The 20,133-nt window shown below is 42.8% G+C and overlaps 1 protein-coding gene across 4 annotated transcripts in view; it reads right to left on the bottom strand.

The window, feature by feature from the left end:
• The window catches only part of LOC138472494 (collagen alpha-1(XIII) chain-like), a 393,813-nt gene that overhangs the window by 156,743 nt on the left and 216,937 nt on the right, over positions 1-20,133 (bottom strand). For all 4 annotated transcript variants that reach the window (XM_069610705.1, XM_069610706.1, XM_069610707.1 and 1 more), the window contains 4 exons: positions 17,644-17,688; positions 17,151-17,303; positions 5,443-5,541; positions 4,501-4,545 (listed from right to left, as the gene is read on the bottom strand). In XM_069610705.1, the coding sequence (XP_069466806.1) occupies positions 4,501-4,545; positions 5,443-5,541; positions 17,151-17,303; positions 17,644-17,688 (342 nt within the window). The remainder of the gene's footprint in view (positions 1-4,500; positions 4,546-5,442; positions 5,542-17,150; positions 17,304-17,643; positions 17,689-20,133) is intronic.

Here is a 20,133-nt window from a genome sequence, read left to right as displayed (position 1 = left end):
TGTTCATTCTGGTGGGTTGATACCCAGACTGATTTCTAGCTGGTTAGGCCTGAGGAGACGCTTAGGCTGGCGGTGTGTGCTCAGCTAGCTGTGTTTAATTAGGATGATGAGGAGTATGTGGCGGGTGTTAGTATGAGAACAGCTATACAGAATGTGTCATACTATCACTGTGTTTTAGTTGAGTGGTGGTGTATAGGAGAGAGTAAGCGTGGTGTGTGATATGCTGGTTTTCAGTAAGGCACTTGAGATCAAGCACTCCTCTGTACCATCAATTCTATCTGTTTTATTCACTCTGTCAGTTCATTCAGCTTCGTCTGTTCATACATTTCATCTGGTTCGTCATTTAGTTAACTAGTCTTTCCATTCATTGCATCATTCCATCCTTCATCTACATAAACTACTCCATCCAATCTGTTGATCCATTTCATCCTTGCCATCTGTTTAGTGTGTTCCATCTGTTCCATCTTTTTTATTTGTTTGATCTGTTCCATGTGTTTTATTCACTTCATCAGTTCCATCAGCTGCATCCGTTCTATGCACTCCATCCGTTCCATCCACTCCATCCGTTCCATGCACTCTATCCGTTCCATGCACTCTATCCATTCCATGCACTCCCTCCATTCTATGCACTCCCTCCGTTCTATCTGTTCCATGTACTTCATCCGTACCATGCACTCCAACTGTTCCATCCATTCCATCCACTCTTTTCGTTCCATCCACTCTATCCGTTCCATTCCATCCGTTCCATCCACTCCATGCGTTCCATCCGCACCATCCGTTTCATCCACTCCATCCGTTTCATCCACTCCATCCATTCCATCCACTCCATCCGATCCATCCACTTCATCCGATCCATCCACTCCATCCGTGCTGCCCACTCCATCCATTCCCTCCACACCATCTGTTCCATCCACTACGTCTGTTCTATCCACTCCATCTGTTCTATACACTTCACCTGTTCTATCTATTCCATCTACTCCATCTGTTCCATCCACTCCATTCTGCTCTGTTCGTTTCATCTGCTCTATCCATTCTATCCATTCCAATTTTTCATTCTACTCCATCAGTTCCATCTATTCCATCTGATCCATCCACTCCTTCTGTTCCATCCACTCCTTCTGCTCCATCTACTCCATCTGTTCCATACACTCCATCTGTTTCATACACTGCATCTGTTCATCCATTCCATCTGTTCATCCATTCCATCTGTTTCATCCACTTCATCAGTTCCATCCTTTCTACCTGTCTCATCCACTCTACCTTTTCCATTCACTTCATCTATTCCATCTACTCCATCAGATCGATGCACTCTAACTGTTCCCTCCGCTTCGTCCACTGCATCAACTCCATCTGTACTGTCTACTGTATCCGTTTCATCCACTGTATCCATTCAGTCTGTTTGATCTGTTCCATTTGATGAAGCTACTCATTTTTCCATTCGTTCAATCTGCTTGGTAGTCTCATCCATTCAATCCACTAGCAATTTTTATCTGTTTGACTCCTATCATCCGTTTTATCTGTTTGACTCCTACCATCCGTTCAGTCTGTTCCATCCATTCATTCTACCCACTCCATCTGTTCCACCCACTCCATCCGTTCCACCCACTCCATCAGTTCTAACCCCTCTACGTGTTTCGTCTGTTCCATTCGCTCTGCTACCCAGTACGTTTACTCCGATTTATCTGATTCGTCTGTTCCATCCACTTCATCCATTCATTTTGACAAGTAGACTTATTCCTGCTAGCTCTTTGTTCCATCCTTTGCATTCACTCTATCCGTTTGATTCATTCTGTGCGTTCGATCCGCTCTATCCGTTCTGTCAACTCCATCTGTTCCATCTACCCTCTCCTCTCAATTCAGTCACCTTTTCCATCCATTTAATTCCTCTGTCCACTTTATCTGTCCACTCCATCCTTTCCACGCATTCGATCTACTTTTCTTGTTTTGCTTACTTGCTCAGTACTTTACATTTTAACCGTTCGTTACATTTCATCTATTCAGGATACTTATTTTAATCCCTTCTTCGATTCTATCCAATTCTTCTCCCGTTCCAACCACTTCTCCCGTTCCAACCACTTCTCCCATTCCATATGTGTGGCAAGAGGCTGTCTAGGATTGGAAAGCGATTGCCAGTTGGAATAGTAGAGATCTTTTCTATTGGAGAGTTTGGCGCGACCCAGGCTCCAATTTAGGATAAAAGGAAGACTCCTATATCCATTCTTCAAATCGTCATTGGAGCCAAGACCACCATGCAAAGCTGCATCCCACTGAAGACCTGAGGATGATCCCTGAAGACATCCAGCATTGCCTCCAGCCAAGTCCTAGTTAAGAACTGCCACTCTGGACCGATCTCCTGAATATCTTTACTGGGGCCTCGACCCATAGGTTTGTGCGACCAACAAGTCCAGAGGCCTCCATACTGATCTTGCCTTTTGGAACCTTTGGAAGGGTGCCAGAACCATCCTAAGGGCTAACTGGCTCCACGTGGGGCTTCTGCTGTGCATTGGTCACCATTCCGAGTATCTCTTAGGAACTCTGTAGTTCTCCAGCTTGTGGCCTAAGAACAGTCCTCCTGCAGCTGCTGCTCTCTATCTTCACGGAGCAGTGACTTTGTTTTTGACATGTGAGTCGGCAGCCACTACAAGTGCACAGTGTTCTTCACTGCTGCCAGTTTACATTGTGTCTTGGTGGTTCCCCTGTCATTGTGGGGCTCATTGTGGTCTGCATCTCTAGGTGCCTGGGTCAGCTACTGCACAGCATCAGGAACTGTCGCGTCATAGCTCGGAGCCACTGCCATGGAACCTACAATAGAAGTATGTTGGCCGAGCAGATCTAGGAACCCATGTGTGGTTTCTACTGTAAGTGGAGTAAGGTGGTGAGCCTGCATAGCTGTTTCCACACCACTCCATGCATGGGGGCAAAGTCTGAACCCTACTGCTCCCTATCCTGGTCATGATCAGTAGAATTCTTGCCAAAGACCCTGCCCCCCAAGCTTCCTTTAGAGTGGTGCGATTGGGAGAAGACCACCTATCTTTGGTATTTACCTTTGTTTATGTTTCCCGCAAGGATCAGGGCGCATACACAGAACAAAAAGGAACAGACAGTACTATCATATACTACTTAGACAATCAATAGGGTTTTAAGACTTTTCCTAAATGCAGTGTTGTTTACTTCTCAGCGCATTTCCACGGGGAGTTTGTTCCACATCATCCCTGCCTGTGAGACAAAAGATTGTCCATTGCCTCAGACCCTGTTCTTGCATCACTATACCATTTTACTGACTTGTTTGCTTTGTCACTACTTGTTTCTCCACTTCAAAAGGCTCCTTAGTCCTTACAAAGATTTCTTCTTTTGACGACTCTTAAGGCACTTGGCCTATGCTCCTTAGCAGGACAGGACTTTTTAATTGTTAGAGTCATTATTTTATAAGGTAGGTTGATAGTGTTTCCATTGTTTTTACAATACCTGTCATGGACTTCAAATATTTCTGAATTACTTGCCTGTTTTACTTGCTTCACTGCAGTCTTCAATATTTCATAACTGAACCATTTCCAACCGTTTTAGAAATGAAGTGCTGATGTTGTTTAGTGACAACACCAATTGTGGATCTTTATGTGTGTAGTACTAGTTAGGTAGTACTACTTAGCTGTTATTTTCATTGACTATATTGTATTCAGGCTGAATGCTAGTGTATTGTTCAATGTACCGTCTGATCTGATTTATTTGAGTGTCCTGTGTCTGTGTCTCATTGTACCATTACACCACCGCCACAATTACTTAAGTTTAAGCTGGACTGCTCTTGTTAAATTTGCCTAGATCTAAGTGTCTTTTCCCTTTTCAATATGCTAGGGTGACCTCTTGAAACACTCTCTCAGGACTGGTTCTGAAAATCCATCTTAGGAACTATCTACAAGATATAGGACCTGTTTAATACATTGCATCTTAACTTTCTGTTTGTTGAAAGGAGTACTAACCTAAAGTTCCTTTTTTCTTTAAACAATTCGCCAAGCAGGCGGCAGGATTGCAGTTGCAGAGATTGGGGACACAAGGTGACTGATGCACACATCTTTGCACTGGAGCAAATTGGGAGATGCCAGTAAGCATCTCAAAATGGCACCTGCTTTTCTTATATCATGTTCACAGAGACCATAATTGGAGATGCCTGCCATATCTTTCAGATGCCCTGAGCAAATCCTGGTGAATAACATTTGCACCTGTGCATCTCAAAATGCTCCAGGCATTCCCAGATGAGCTCTGGTTTTAGGCACCAGGAATCAGGAATAAGGTGGCAGATGCAAATTTGACATAACCTTGGGTATCTCCTCCCTTGGGTAAGTTCAAATCCTTGTGAATTAGGCCAATAGTCCCAAATGGATTGCCTAAGCACTTGCTCTTGGATAGCTTTCATAGCACATAGTTGATATATTTGTCTAATTGCTGGTGGCAAGGGTAAGCACACACACACACAAGCAAATTGATATATGCTGACTTGCTACTTACCGTGTCCCCTATGCTTCCTTTCTCTCCGGGTTCTCCCTTCTCTCCCTGAAAAAACAACAGAGAGAATAATATTTCAGCATTTCTGGCCAGTTTCAGATTTAATTGCTCAATTAGTAACCGAAAGACAGATACCTGTAGGTGTAGTTAAATATATGGCCACTACCATTTTTGTATCTTAGTTCATTGGTCTTATGCACACAATATAAGGAAAAGAAAACATATTTTTATGCCACACACATTTCGGTGTAGGATGCCTCTCCCTTACCGCTTATTACACATTTCGGTGTAGGATGCCTCTCGCTTACCGCTTATTACACATTTTGGTGTAGGATGCCTCTCGCTTACCGCTTATTACACATTTCGGTGTAGGATGCCTCTCCCTTACCGCTTATTACACATTTCGGTGTAGGATGCCTCTCCCTTACCGCTTATTACACATTTCGGTGTAGGATGCCTCTCGCTTACCGCTTATTACACATTTCGGTGTAGGATGCCTCTCGCTTACCGCTTATTACACATTTCGGTGTAGGATGCCTCTCCCTTACCGCTTATTACACATTTCGGTGTAGGATGCCTCTCGCTTACCGCTTATTACACATTTCGGTGTAGGATGCCTCTCGCTTACCGCTTATTACACATTTCGGTGTAGGATGCCTCTCGCTTACCGCTTATTGTTAGACTAGTATTCAGTGTTTGTGTTCCCATGGGTCCTGGCGGGTGTGGTTTAATGTAGACAGCTTAATGAAATGACAATGTCTATATCATTACAACAAAAATCACACATTTAATCATTGATTTTGTTTACCCAAAGCTGATCACTCGCGATTGAAGTTCTATCTCACGGTCTGGGGCCATTAGGATCAGCCTCACCTATGACTGTCTGGGCTGCATACTGTACTTTTCAGACATTTATAGATACTCATTTCACTTTTTCATTCTCACCGTAAGTCCCGGAAGTCCGATTGGTCCTGGTAGCCCTGGAGGGCCTAATATACCCTGATCACCTCGCTCTCCTTTCTCCCCGGTGTGGCCATCAAGACCCTGTGGAATAAACAACATTGTGTGTCTCACAATCGTCCACCATGATTTCAAAAAATATATCACTTGCAATAAGTTAAAAAAGTTTAATTCAAACTATGGATCTATATTAATTTTGCTGTTTTGTCGATGATCTTAAAGATGCCATTGCAAAAAAAAATGATTTTTTGGGGGGAAAAGATCTTACTTTATATTTCACGCATGCAATGTTTAAAGAATAGGACCATCATTGTAATGTATTGTTCATGTTCATGACTCCACAGCCAGGTTTGGTTGGACAGTGGTTGAAGTGTATGGAAAGAAGTAGTGGAACTATGTTCCCTACTGACCAGCACAGCTGCCCATCCCACGCACAATACAACATGCACCTGATGTTTAAGGGAACGTACAGTGCAGTGCACTGAAACTGCAAGTTTCAACTTTTTGCTATACTTTTATTTTAAAACGAAATCATTCCCGAACAGTTTTAAAAAAAAAAGTATAGGAACAGTAGAACTTCATTAAAAGAAGTAGAGGAGCACCACTCCCGCCCACTTCGACCACTGGCTTTGGAAGCAGCTTGTGGTCTCCAACTTTAGATGCAGTTCAGCTGATGATATCCTGGAGCACAGCTGCCATGTATGTTGCTTTAGCATGCTTGGGTTTTGTGGATGGAGAGAAGTAAAGATCAAACCAGTGTTCCCAGGTGAAAGGCTGGTGACATCCCAGAACATGGCCAAAAGCACTCTAGTTGCTAGGATTCCAAGGTGGAACGCTACGGCCCATTCTTTTGCTATGGTTTCTCCATTTCATAATCTTCTAATGAGCTCAGGATCCCAACCTTCCCATTTTACTCTTCTCCAGGGTAGGCACCAGAGGATCAGAATTTCTATGTTCATAAAATTATAGTGTGGGGATTTTGCCAATGATGCCATTGATGGCAGTGTGTACGGTAAATGGATAACTGAATCTCTTTGATTTATGTGTTTAACAATCATTTTCTCTGTAACTTTGCTTTGAAAGATTCATGGAACACTGGATGAAGGAAAACATTTATTATAGGTTTCGGAAAAAGGCAAGCAGAATAGCAAGATGCATTTATCGATGGATTGTATGCAGCACAGCATGCATCCTTATGGATGCTTAAGGATTCACCAGGTCTCCACCTCCATGTCCTTTTCCGTGGTGTCACGCAGCCCTCGTGCTTTCACATAGTTGACTTTTTTCGGGTGCATATCCCTGTTTATAGGTCGATGCTAGGGTCACTTTTGGGCCAGTGAGGGATGACCACCAACAGATGCAGGTAAACAGGTACAGAGATAGAATTAACAATAGAGGCTTGTTTGTTTGTTTGTTTTATTTGCTTATACAGCGCACCAAACCCAAGGGTATCTGGGCGCTTTTACTTAGTGCCTTAAGAAAGGATTGAGGAGTCCTATCCCAACAGCTAAAAGCCCAAGGATTGGCAGAACAGGGAGATCTTTACATTTTTACTTAACAAGGGGTAGTCCAGATTTGATCTCTGGCCCAATCACATTTTATTCCACACCATAGTCTGCAGAACACTCAAAGATCTCCCTACATGCTCCCGACCATTAAAACCTCTTTTCATGTGTTAACGGGAAGGCTCGACTCGACTGGATTTTAGGTTTAACCAGGGACGTAGCTTTTTGCCAGTTGGTCAAATGAGCTCAAGCCATACAGCAAAAGGCATTGAGCAATGTAAATGCGTCATTTCCTTTAACATTAACCACTGAAGAGATATGAAGGCCAGAGATGCGTGCTCTTGTCCGATATTCAAGCAAACTCTTTGCATCTGGTTTTGCAGCCTGTTTTTGATTTGATACAACAGCACGCAATGTTTTTGCCATGAGGGAAAAGTAGATTGATAATACAGAGCAAAATATTTAAATACAACAGATATAAAAAATGTTGGCTCTTTGGTGGCAATTCATCGCAATACAAAAGCATATTAACTTAACATAACCAATGCAGATTACACAGTCCACCTTGTTTCAGTCATATTTTCACCTCATTCCCAATATCCACTGCTAGAAATGGTTAACTTTGCTGCTTTTTTCACATTTGTTTCAGGATCGTTGCTGTTATTTCCTTGTTGTGTTAACTTTCTCTTTTGAAGAATCTCAGTTCATTCTTTTGTCATCTAACATTTATTTTTATTTGACATAGTAAATATTTATTTTTGTCAGAATGCCTTCGTTTTTCTGCTCAGCTTAAGTTATCTGATAAGTGTTCTGACTTTCCTTCTGCTGTGCTAATCATTTTTCAACAATCATTTTACCATTAGGACCTAATCAATGGGGAAGAAAGATCTTAAATGTGTTACTCCTACCAAAAGAAATTCCCATGCGAGGACTTCAATCCACACTAAGAGGTTACTTCTTTTTATTTATTTTTTTTATTTTATTTTGATATTAGTCAAAATGTACACTTTTTACACAGATACATATTGCATATAAAACACATTTTTACCAAACCAGGTAACAACAAAATAAATATCACACAATTACAAGGAACAAAGAAAGAAGAGCAAAAAAAGGGAGCGAAAGTAGCAGTTTGGATCAGTTCCACCTCCTCTCAAAAACACTTAAAAATAGCTGTACATTCAAGATCTTAAAAAGAAACAGAAAGGGTAGGAAGAAGAGATTTTCTAGGTCAATTTGCCAGTTGATTTCAGATCTTTTAAGAAGCATGTTACTTCATGAGTTAGAAAAGATTCATGACCCTGCGACAATCTTTGCCAAAACAGTTTTGAATTCAAAGTTTTCGGGTCATGAACAAATCTTCGAAATCTTTTCATTCTGAGAGGCCATGTCCCCATACATTCTGATAGTCTCCCTTATTTGGATATTTCACCTTATTGGGTTCTTATTGCTCTCTTTTGTACCACTAGGTCAAATCCTTCCGTGTGTGCGTAACTTAATGGCCAGGGGCCTAGGGATACATGTTACCTTTCCAGACTTTCTTTTCCTAAACTAAATACCCACAAAGCCCCCTGCTCATAAGGCAAGACAGACGTATTTTTATTTTTATTTATGTTTGCTGGTGCCAGTCTTGTGTTGTAGGGTTATCTAGAATTATACAGGTGTTTTTTCTTTGTGTTGGTAGGAAAAGTGAATTGGTGTTGTGAGCCAGGTAAAGGGGTCTGGAGTGTGAATGTCATTTGTGGTGTTGCTCAAAAGAAGAATTGTGGGCTATTGAGGACTTGGTCTCGGAGAGAGAGAGAGACGTGGGTGTGGTACCATTGGGGAAGCTATTGTTGGGAGGAGGTCTGAAGAGGAGCGGAAAGAAGTCGAGCAACGGTTCAAGCAGTATTCCTTGATCATTGCTAAATTATGTTCCCAAGTACCATGTTGAATGGGTTAGAAATACGTCTGGCAAAAGGTTTATGCCATGGCCATAAGGCACCACTCATTAGAAAATTGATGCTGCAACATATGCAAACATATTTACATGCCACCCATAAGGGAAAACAATTACAGAATAGATTGAAAAGTGTTCAAAGAAGAAGAAGGCGAGGAGCAAAGTGAGAAAGAATAGATGCTTAATCAACATGGCGAAATGGGCGCAGAGCCCATAGCTCTCCCTTCTCTTCCTCTAACAAGTGACCCGTCCCTAATCATACAGGGATTATACACATTAAAGGCAGCTGCAGGCTTTTGCAACCCCCATATATGCGCCACCAGCACATAGTGAAAAGCACAGTATGAAAGGTTGAGAAAGTGAGGTGACAGAGGCCAGTGTTCTTAGAGGGGAAATCTGATGCGCGGCACAGGATTCAAGTTAACTTACAGTGAAAAGTGCGCAGGATGAGGGAGATGAGATAGCGATTGTGTCAGACAAATGGATAGGAGGGCAGATATTACTGAAACTAGTTGGAAAGGGTAGTGATGAAGGTAATCAGAAGGTGAGGGAAGGTAGAGATAAACAGGAGGCAGAGAAGGAGAAGAGGGTGGAGGAGAGAGAACGAGAAAGACGCAGAGAGGAAAAGGAAAAAGCGAGTAGACAAGAGGATGTCTGAGAAAGGCAAAAAAGACAGAAGAGAGAGGAAGAAAAGGAAGGAGATAGAAGACGGAATGAAGAGAGGGAAAATGAGAGAAGTTTAGAGAGTTGTCATAAGGAAGTTGATGACATCATGAGAAGAAACACATTGTTAGATGAGATGAAAGAACATGCCATAAGAAGAGAAAGGGACAGCGCAACCAGGAACATAAGAGATAATATCAGCGTAAGAGGAATTTGGGGAATGAATCAGCAAGAGGAAGATAGGGATGTGCTGGGAGAGGTTATGAGTTGAACACATGGGCCAGATCCCCTTAGAATACTATATTTTGGTGATAGGATGAAGAGGAAGAAGACACAATGATGGAAGACGAAGATGACAAGGAGAGCGGTGAAGAGGAGCCTGCATGGGCCCCATCTATGGGCACAGCTATAGCGAGAGAGGTGGTTGGTCAGATTTGGAGGAACCAGCGATAAGGCCAGAACCTATTAAATATTCATGGCTCCCAGAGATGAGCTCGAGTGGGGTGGAAAAGAAAACTCTGCATGAAAATAGACTATGAGATTTACCGGGTAGAAAGAAAGTTAGCATGACAGAGATGCCAAAGAAGGTGAAGGTAAAACCAGCTGACACAATTTTCTTTATTACAGAAGGACAGGGGACTAGTACAGCATTAGGAAGATTTATCAGTTTTATGCTTAATCCCCTCTCCAAGTGAGACCCCCTCACACTTTTTGCTTGGACTTCTGGACCTTTATCTTTCTATCGTGAATGAGGGGAGCCTTTTTCCCCTCATTCATTCTTATTTGCTCTGACTTTTGGGATCTCTGTTCTTTTTGTTTCACCTTATACTATGGAGTCTTGCTTTCCTCCATATCTCTTAAAGACATCTGTGTTACACTTTTGTAGCACACAGCACCCTATCTACAGTGTTGCTGGGAACCCCCTGGGTTCTCCTTTGACATTATTTGACTATTTTTAAAAACTAATGTTCTTAAGAATAAAAGAGTACTTTGTATCCTTCCTAGCACTTTAACTTTTGAGAGATTAGCACACACCACCTTAAGTGGAGTTCTAAGGGAATACCCAGTATCCCCCTTCTCTCTTCTCCTGTGACTTTTTAGACACACTGACAACCCTAAAGTTATGGCTGGTGGCAGTGGACGTGTTCTACCAACTTTGGTGCAATTTTTTTTTTACCGAAGACTATATTCACAGCTTCGATATGCACCAAAGGGTCACCTATGTTCTAACATGGTTGCTCATTTCTTTTTTTTACCATTTCCTGTATGGTTGTCCTTTGTTAGCCCTTCTTCTACCATTCTAGGAGGGTAGGTCTGAATGCGAGTTATGCCTTTGGCGGGAACCCTTGGGTGTCCATGCCTAAGCTCCAGTGTGTATGTGAAGGCAGGAAGCAGGGAGGAGTGCCTGAATGGAACCAGTTCCCACTGGGGGGGCTGGCTGCCCTGATTGGATGGCTACCCGCCCCTTTCTGTAAAGTGCAGGGATTGTTTGTAGAGGAGTGAGTGGGAAATCCGAACAAATGGAGAGGTTCCTGAGACAGAAGGCAAGTCGACCACTGGAACAGAAGATCCAAAGCTAAAGACGACCAGCGATGCCTGTAGAAACTTCCAGTACCCGTGAAGCAACCACTGTTGTCCTGACACCGATTTCTACTCAGCAGAGGAGCGCCGAAGGGGACGACTCCTTCCATTTGACTGGTGGAACCAACCAGCCCCAAGACAAACTGCAGATTGAACCATTCCCTGAGGTGCCGTGACCTTCCAGGACTGCAAGCCACAAATACCAGGGGACCTCCGACCCATTTGCAGTGCAACGTCTTTGCGCAGACGAATCCACCCAGAACATTTTAAGTGTAGAACCTTATAAATATAAGGTTGTGTATTGTGTTTCAACTTCTTTCCTCCTTACCTGTTACTTCTCTAAATGGGTTAATAATTACCCTGTTCTTTCTTCACTTGCTCTGCTCCTCCACAATGTTCTATTTCTGATGTAACTGTGTTTAAAAGTAAAATGCTGGTGCTCTGTAGCCAGGGCACCCTAAAAGTAAATGTGTTGCAATTGTATGTTTAGTGCGATACTTACCTGTGGTATTTAAGTGATGAGTGCTGTTCAAGCTTAAATATATAATTGCATTTATATACATTCTGCCAAACTTGTTTTATTCAGAGTGTATTATTAAGAGTGATCTGCGGGTGCTTAACTGAACCCTTCACCACTCTCACACTCTCTTAGTGTAAGCCTTACTGCTCTGTCGCAAATACCTTGATAGAGTGTGGCTAGACAGTTTGTGTATTTTTTCCTGTTCACTAAAATAGGGTGGCCTTTCAGAATATGTTCACAGAGCTGATTCGGAAAATACATTTTTTAAGACTTCTTCAAGGCTCATACTGAATTTTGATATGCTGCCCTTAGGCTATTTGGTTACCTGTGCTGTTGTGCTCTCAGAGCACCCTGCATTTTACCCTTGGTGAGGTTTAACTGTGTTGTTAGATGGCTGGTGGCACATATTTGATAAGTGCACTCCCCTGTCAGGAATACTGTCTCTATGTTTGTACTTAACTAGATCTTCATAGTATCCCTGGTACACTCACCTGCCAGGAATAGCGCCACTCCTCCAGAGGGTCCTTGATCCTGTCTTTCCGCTTTCTTATCCTTGGGTCCCAGACCCCGTTACATTGGTTTCTCTTTCTCAGGTCCTAGACACTGTCACACTAACTTCTCGTGTCCGAGTCCACTGTTTCTATTTCCCTCTCTCGGTTCACAGACCTCTTTGTATTGGCTTCTGTAGTGCCCTTGAGGCCTGTTAGGTAAGGTTTTCATTTCAGTGATACAGCTTCCTGACCGGTGTCAACCCCATGACTTTTTGCTAGCCTTTGTGATTATTTTTCCATTCTTCCTAGGTGAGTGGGAATCTTTTTCCTCTGTCAGCTAGTCTTTTACTCTTTTATGGGTAACTTTTATATGTCTTTGCATAGTGTGTGATTAGAGCTATTGTTTCCTATAACTTTGGACTGACTGTAAAGTACTATGGCTGCACACAGCATTTGAACTGAAATGGCTTGCTTTTAATTCTCATATTATTTCTTGGGTGTTCCCAAGAAGTAAAGTGGGTTTCCCATCCCGTTTACATTTATTTTAGTGAGCCGGCACACCCCACCTTATGGGGAGTGCTGGGGGATACAATATATCCCCTTTCTTACTTACCTGATACCATTTTTGTTACAATTGCAAGTTTACTTGAATGGCTGGTAGCAGTGAAACTACTTTTATGACTTTTAGTCATTATTACTCCAGGCTGTCAAATCAGCTGCAGTAATGCACAGGAGGGCCACCATTCTGCTAGAACGGTGAGCTCCTTCCTTTTTTGCCATTTTCATTTGCTTATTCTTTCTGAGGTCTTATTCTTCCATTCTAGGAGTTAACAACCTCGGTTGAAGTTTTTTCTTCAGCGTGTCTGAGAAGGCAGGAAGCGAGGGAGGTGTCGAACTCTGCAGCCTTTTGTCTTTCACCTTGCCTGAAAGCAACCAGTTCCGACTGGGGTGCTGACTGTCCTAATTGAAAAGCCAGACTGCCTCTTTCTGTAAGCTGCAGGGAGAGTTTGCAGAGAGTGTGTGCTGTAGTTCCTGAGAAATACTCAGATTCTGGAAGCTGCTGACAAGTTGTCCACTGTAACCAAACCCAAAGGGGATGATGAAGAAACGATGGCTGTAACCATATCCAGCTACCAGAAAGCCTGTGTGTAACCAGAGCCTGATGTAGGCCTTCTTTCCAACCACCCTGGGGGTCCTGAAAATGTCAAACGCTAATAAGAGGCCAGTGAGACCGACTAGTCTTAAGAGGACCTGCAAAACGAGCCATCCCTCGATGTGCTGTGACCTTCCTGGGCTGCAAACAGCCAATACCAGGGGACCTTGAGCATGAGTGCAGTGCATGGTCTTCTGAAGTCCGAACTTTGCTGAAACCTTGGTGCATTCCTACTGGACCTCTAGAGACATGACTAAAATGCCTGAAGTCCCCTTACCACAGTGCAGGACTGAGAGAGTGACGAGAATCCGACCGCCGATATTCATTCATCTGACTCCTGTACAAAGGTGCCAAAACTACAGAGCCATGAGAATCCAAGATGAATTTGTTGGTGGAAGCCTCTTCTGGTGACTACCCCTGCAGGTTCCTATCCAGTGTCCATTTCTTCAGTCTGCTGACCAAGAATCTAGGGACTGGGTCGTGTGCTGCTGCATCCTGAAGGCATCCACCCAGAGGCTCTTCTTTTCACCTAAGGTACTGTTTTGGGTTGGGTACCACTTACCTTAAGCCATGTGTGAATCCTGTGAGACTGAGGGGTGGATTTGTGTGGTTGGGAGCTTGCCCATGCCATTACCCCAGGCCTAATGCTGGAACAAATATAGTGAGCCTTCCTTGAAGTCCCTGAACACGTTTTCCTTAATTCTGAAGTTAATACTTACTTATTGAAGACGATATCCTATGGAACTTTGACTTTCCTGCATCTAAACCCTATCCTGACCTACCTAGAGCTGGCACCTAGACCACTAGGATCCATCTTCTTCCTCTGAGAAAACTTGTGCTATAGACTAGGGAAGGACTACAAAAGATAAGGCTTCTCTCTTGAAAACTAGAACAAGTGTAAAAGTACCTAGGAGCTAGTAACTGTAACAATTGCTAATGCAAGCCAGTACTATTTAAGCAGTGGAGCTGTCATTACTGCCATTTTCCTGTAACAATTGTAGGCGTGGGCACTACTATCAAAGTAGTTACCTGTAAAAAGTATATAAGTTACTTTGAATAGTGTTCCAGATTCCAAAAATAAGTGTACTGTTTTATTATTCTTAACTGGATGAGTGTAAAAGCTTACCATTAGGGTTTACCTACCTTGAATTGCAGATTGTCATTCTTAAAGTGTACCATTGGGTTTTCCTTTCCCTTATCTGCTTTATACAGATCTAAACCAGTCTGGAAGTTAATAATTGTCTTTGAGTTGCTTGTAGCCTCTCTTAAAAGTATATGGGTCTGTACTTACCTTGAATAGCTGCTGCTCTACTAAACTTGTAACACTGGGTTGTGCTTTCCCTGAAATGCTATTAGTGCTATTCTAAAATAGTTTCCTAAAGTTCTTACTTGCCTTAGAAACGTTATTGTACACTTCTGAAAAGTATACTGGGTACAACTAGCTATTAGGTAGCGGAAAGGCATGCACCAAAAGGTTAATTACTTACCTTGAAATCCACTGGGCCTCATTCCCTGTATGGCGGTCTGGAAATAAGGGTGTCGGTAGCAACCTACCAACACCCTTTCCAGACCTCCATACTACAAGGATGCTGGTAGAAGCCACGGATCCCCAGCAGGCCTGAGCTGTCAGGCTTTCAGCCCCCTACCGGTATGGTTGTCACAGAAGCACCAGCCCCGTTAGCAACGGTGCCAGTGCTTCCGTGTCCCCATTTCCATGGAGTCCTGTTAGACTCCATGGAAATGGGGAGTAACCGTAACTGCTGACCTTGTGTTATCCTGGTGGCATCGAGATATCGCGCGGTAGTATGACTGTCATGGGGTTGACGGAAACCTGCTGTGTACAAGCGGGTTTTCCAGCAACCCCGTAATGAGGGCCATTGTGTCTTTCTTAAACTGTGATTGGGTTTTGCTTTCCCTGAATTGCTTGGTGCATTCTAAAATAGTTATTAAGTGTTTATACTTATCATCGAGTAGCTTGAGGCCCCTCCAGAAAGTGTATGAGTTGTTTTAACTAGCTCTGAGCTGTGTTTATACTTGTAACAGGGTTGGTCTATTCAATGAATTCTACACCAGAGTGTCACTGCATGACCACTAGGGTCAACTACCCTTGAACTATTGTTTGTATTCTAAAAGTATATCTAATCTGGTTTTATTCACCAAGAATAGTATATTGCTCTCCTGAATGTTTAACTATTAGGTTTGAATCACCTTGCTACCCACATGCTTAAGTGGTACAGCCGTATACTAAGAATAGAGTTTTTGTACGGCCTCAGATATGGTTTTATGAAGCCCTTAGTTGGACTTTAGAAAACTGTCCCTAACGAGGTCCCTGGGCCACCCCAGTAATTCTATATGGACTCTTGGTCTCTCACCTCGGTCTCTGGGTACCTTGCAACTTCCGACGGTTCTTCTACGCTGTTTTCTGTTTGTGCATTGTCGTATCTGGGTCCCCAGCACTTTCCAGGAGACCGGCTATGCATACCTGCTGGACTGTCTTCGCCGGCGCTCTTCTGCGTCGGGAGCCTAAGATTCTACCGGCCTTCAGACCTCGGTTCTCTTCCAAGCAGGTAGGGACACCATCTCGCCTTCCGCCACATCCCAGTCAGTAGCTGCAGGTTCAGCTCTTCCGTCTGCACAGTGATTGCCTTGCTTGTGGTGTCTCCGGGGAGGGACTGACTGCCTCCAGGGAGGGACTGACAATGTTGTTAGTCCTTATTCCCTTTAAGTTCAATGGAAGACCAAAGCTAGACTGCTCAATCCAATCATCTTGTGAGTTGTTTCTGGTGCAGAGCTTCTTCTTCGTCCAAGTATATTGAGGTGACAGTTCAGTGTAGTCAGTTCTGATCTTCCTCGTCTCAGTATTAGTGGTACTAATGCTATAGCAAAAATACATGGGGGAACTTGTGGGACCAGAGGAAGGAAAAGAAGATGAGGAAAGAAAGGTGGTTGAGGGTGGACTATACCACATTAGCCCATGATGTTCTCCCTGAATTCCAGAGTGGGAATCCCTCCCCGTGAGATCCACCCACTGAGTACCACTCCCAGGGGGACTCGGGTAGCTGCATCACCGCCCTGGTGTTATAGGAAGGGTCTCCCCTTCGGGGAGAAGGGATGACCTCCCAGGATTTGTCACACTGTATATATGTATATCTGTTTTATAACTGAGTTTTGTGTGATAGTATTACCTGCTTGATTCATTTTTCTGGTGTGTTTTTGGGCCTATAATAAATATAGAGTATTTTTGTGCTTACCTGTCTAAGCAGAATCATTGTGTATTTCACTGTGTGGATTCATTGTGGACCCTTCACCACACTCACTCCTGAGACTACTCTCCACGCTTACCTTGATTCGGTTCGACTAAACTCTCAAGAGTTCCCCTGTTCACTATAACTAAGGTGGCCTTCTGAAATCTGTCCATCAGGCCAGATTTTAGATATCCATCTTAACAGTACCAACCCTCTAAGAGTGAAACCAGACCGTTCAGTCACAGCTCCCATTGTAAGAGTCAGGACTAAATTAGTGGAAACCCTTCCCATAGCCAGGTTTGTCTTTCCATCTCCCACCAATGGGTTTGCAGTAAAACCTCCTAACAGGTATCCTGTATGAACAAAATAATAAGCGTGCAGTTGTTACACTGGCCAAGCCTCATAATGGTGTTTCTCTGATTCTCATACCGGGCACCTTTGGTACTTAGATTGGAATCTATGCAGATTAGTTCCAGATATGGCACAAAAATGAGCTACGCATTTGCATCTGTATTTTCTAAAGTAACTGCTCATTAAATCTTGGATGTTTCTAATTTTGCCATCATATATAAGAACATCTGATTTGAACCACTTACAGGTGATCCTGTCTGTCCTGCTTCTCCTTTATCTCCCTTCGGTCCTGGGAAACCCATGAGCCCTGTCTCCCCCTTGATGCCAGCAAGTCCGTCCTTTCCAGGGGGTCCTTGTGGACCAGGAGGCCCCACCTCTCCTGGTCTGCCTCGTGGACCCTAAAATCAATAAGCGTACAATGTTAAAGAATCCACTTTCACAATATGAGCAGCAGTTGGTCCTACAATAGGCATCCTACAATATAATACCCTTGGTATCACCCACTATTGCATTAATACACTATCACACTTGCTTTTATACATGAGAAACATGGCTGCCTTCCACAAATATCCCTGCAGCACCTCACCATGTAACAACCTCATAAACCTAGTAAAACATCAGGAAGCGCCAATAACTACAGAACTATAATGCTATTCATTGTATCCCTTCGCTATTTTAATTCCTCATGTAGTTTAATCCAAAATCCAACCACAAATTAACAAACTTCAACTGTCTCACCTTCTCCCCGTCAAGACCAGGCACGCCAGGTAAACCGACTTCTCCCTGTGGGGCAAAATCATTACACCAGTCACATATTACTGTAGGCAAGGTTTTTTATGCCTGAGTTTTAGCATTTTGAATTGTGGCAGCTAGGGGAAGACTGACAACATTTAGACTGGAGGGCAAGTTTACTTTTGTGGCCCATAGTGCAATGACCCAAGTCCACTGTGCAGTGGCTCCAAATTCAAGAACACGTAAACTCATTACCAACCTCTGTCCCTCCCACACAATCTCAAGAATATATAGCAGCCATTATTGACATTACTTTCCTTTTATGCAACCCTTTTTTCAGTTATGTTTGTGTTTTCTTTGAAAATTCTCCCACTACCAAACGTAGTACAATTATTTCACCAGGATAATACAATTGGTAAAAAGGGAAACCTCGGATTTGAGCCACATTTTCAATGCGTTATTTATTTATTTATTTATAAAGCGCACCTGGCCCAGGGGCATCCAGGCGCATAATTTGAGTTACAGGCCTCGACATCTGAGGCAGTTACTATACATGGAGGTATTTACACATTTACAGATTAATTGTATGCAGACATAATAAGTAGATTACAGTTGCTATTAATGTACACACGGGATTTGCAGATTAGAACAGAAGGAAGTAAAATAAGCAAAATGATAGACAGTTACAAATAATAATAGTTTGCAATTTGACAGCAGACTGCATCTCATCCAATCCCATCCATAGTTTTGGAACAATGTAAAGAGTTGACAAAGCTAGAGAATCCATTGGTATAGCAAAGACATTGCTGAACCAGGCGGTCTAGGTTTGCTCCCAGAGCCAAGCATGAATTTGCATGGCAAAATACCCATACATGGCTTCTTGCCTCCCCAGCCCACAACACAAAACCCATACCTGCACCCTGTGTATCCACTCCACAACAGAAGACACTCACTGTCATCCTGCCCCCCTCATTTGTATGCTCAACATAAATAGTTAAAATTATAATTATTTATAGAGTAACACTATAGAATATAAACCCATGTTAGCAAGGACTTTTTTACAGCTGGCTAAGGAAAACAAGGTGTGATCTGCACAGGATCAGCTATTGGATGCAGTGTGGAAGGTGGGGATTTGAGCTCTGTCTTCCTGGTTCCACAATTTCCAATTCTGAAAGCAGGGAAGACTTCATCTTCTCCTATTCCATCTTTAATATTAGAAACACAAAATGTGTTCTGTAAAGTTGTTATTCAAGTGCTAAAGTATTATACTGTTCAATAAAGGAACAATTTATCTACAAAGGGGAAGCCTATTAATCGTCTGTATTCTGAGGCAAATACAGCCGAGAAACAGTCTAAGGTCGTATTTATAATGAAAAGTTACTATAATTACAATCTTAGTATGTACACGTGTGTACTTTCAAAACAGCAAGTCACATGATAAAGCAACTTGAAAAAATATGAGAAGTAGTAATTAAAGCATATGTTCATAAGGTAAGCATGCATCAATTAGTCAGAAACAAGAAAGCGTGTCAAGCCAGTCCCTCAATCGGATGCAGTGGCATGCAGGTCAGACATAGATCTCAGCAACAGTCACCCAACATGCAGACCTACCATTCCAGATTTGTACCCCTGTCTCATTTACCCTATTTTCCTTCCTGTGTCTTTCCCTTTCACAACATTATCAATGTCCCCTGTTTCGTTCAATTAACTTTCAGACACCTGTTCCCCTTTTGCTTTATCCATGAACTATTAACTCAATCCCCTTCTCTTACCTTGCATACACCTCCTTCCGTTGCCCACATTTCTCAGTCACCAATTCCTTGCCACCCACACCCTTTAACTGCCCATCACACCAAGCCCATTCCAAGCCCTCACCTCCTTCTGCTGCCCTGGTTTACAGTTATGTGTGTTTACTGGCGCTGTCCTCCTACACTGCCGGCAAACAGCTGACATCGGTAGGAGCCCTTTGCAGCTACCTCAGCGCTGTATCTGCTTGGATGTATGCACTCGGATGAGGTCTTACCATCACATTCCGGTCCCTTGTATCTTTTTTGAACGATGTACACCCCTTTCAGCCTGTGTCATGATCTATGCCAGCCTATGTAAACTACTATATAACTTTTTGTCAAAGCTAAAAGTAAGTGTACATTTCAATTTCACAAATGCATATTTGTGCGACACTGTTAATGTTGTTGTGATTTCCAACCAAATATTAGGTCCAATTTACAGCACTCTGTATGATATTGCTCTATACACAGCATTCATTGTTTGGTGCATGACCTATGTCATTGATTTAAATTAGGCCCAATACACAACACTTTGTGTGTTAATGTTTATGTTGATGTTCTTTTCAGCCGAAATCAGGCCCTACACAGAGCATTCATTGCCTAGTGCATGATCTGTGTCATTTATTTTGATTCACTTTACCCCTAAAACAAGTAATGGTCAGCCAGGGATAGTTCTATTTCTATTAACTATCTTGGCATATATTTTTTC

Source organism: Ambystoma mexicanum, chromosome 8 (genome assembly GCF_040938575.1).
Source record: "Ambystoma mexicanum isolate Mex_15411 chromosome 8, UKY_AmexF1_1, whole genome shotgun sequence".
Lineage (NCBI taxonomy): Eukaryota > Metazoa > Chordata > Amphibia > Caudata > Ambystomatidae > Ambystoma > Ambystoma mexicanum.
This window is presented reverse-complemented; position numbering and strand designations above follow the sequence as displayed.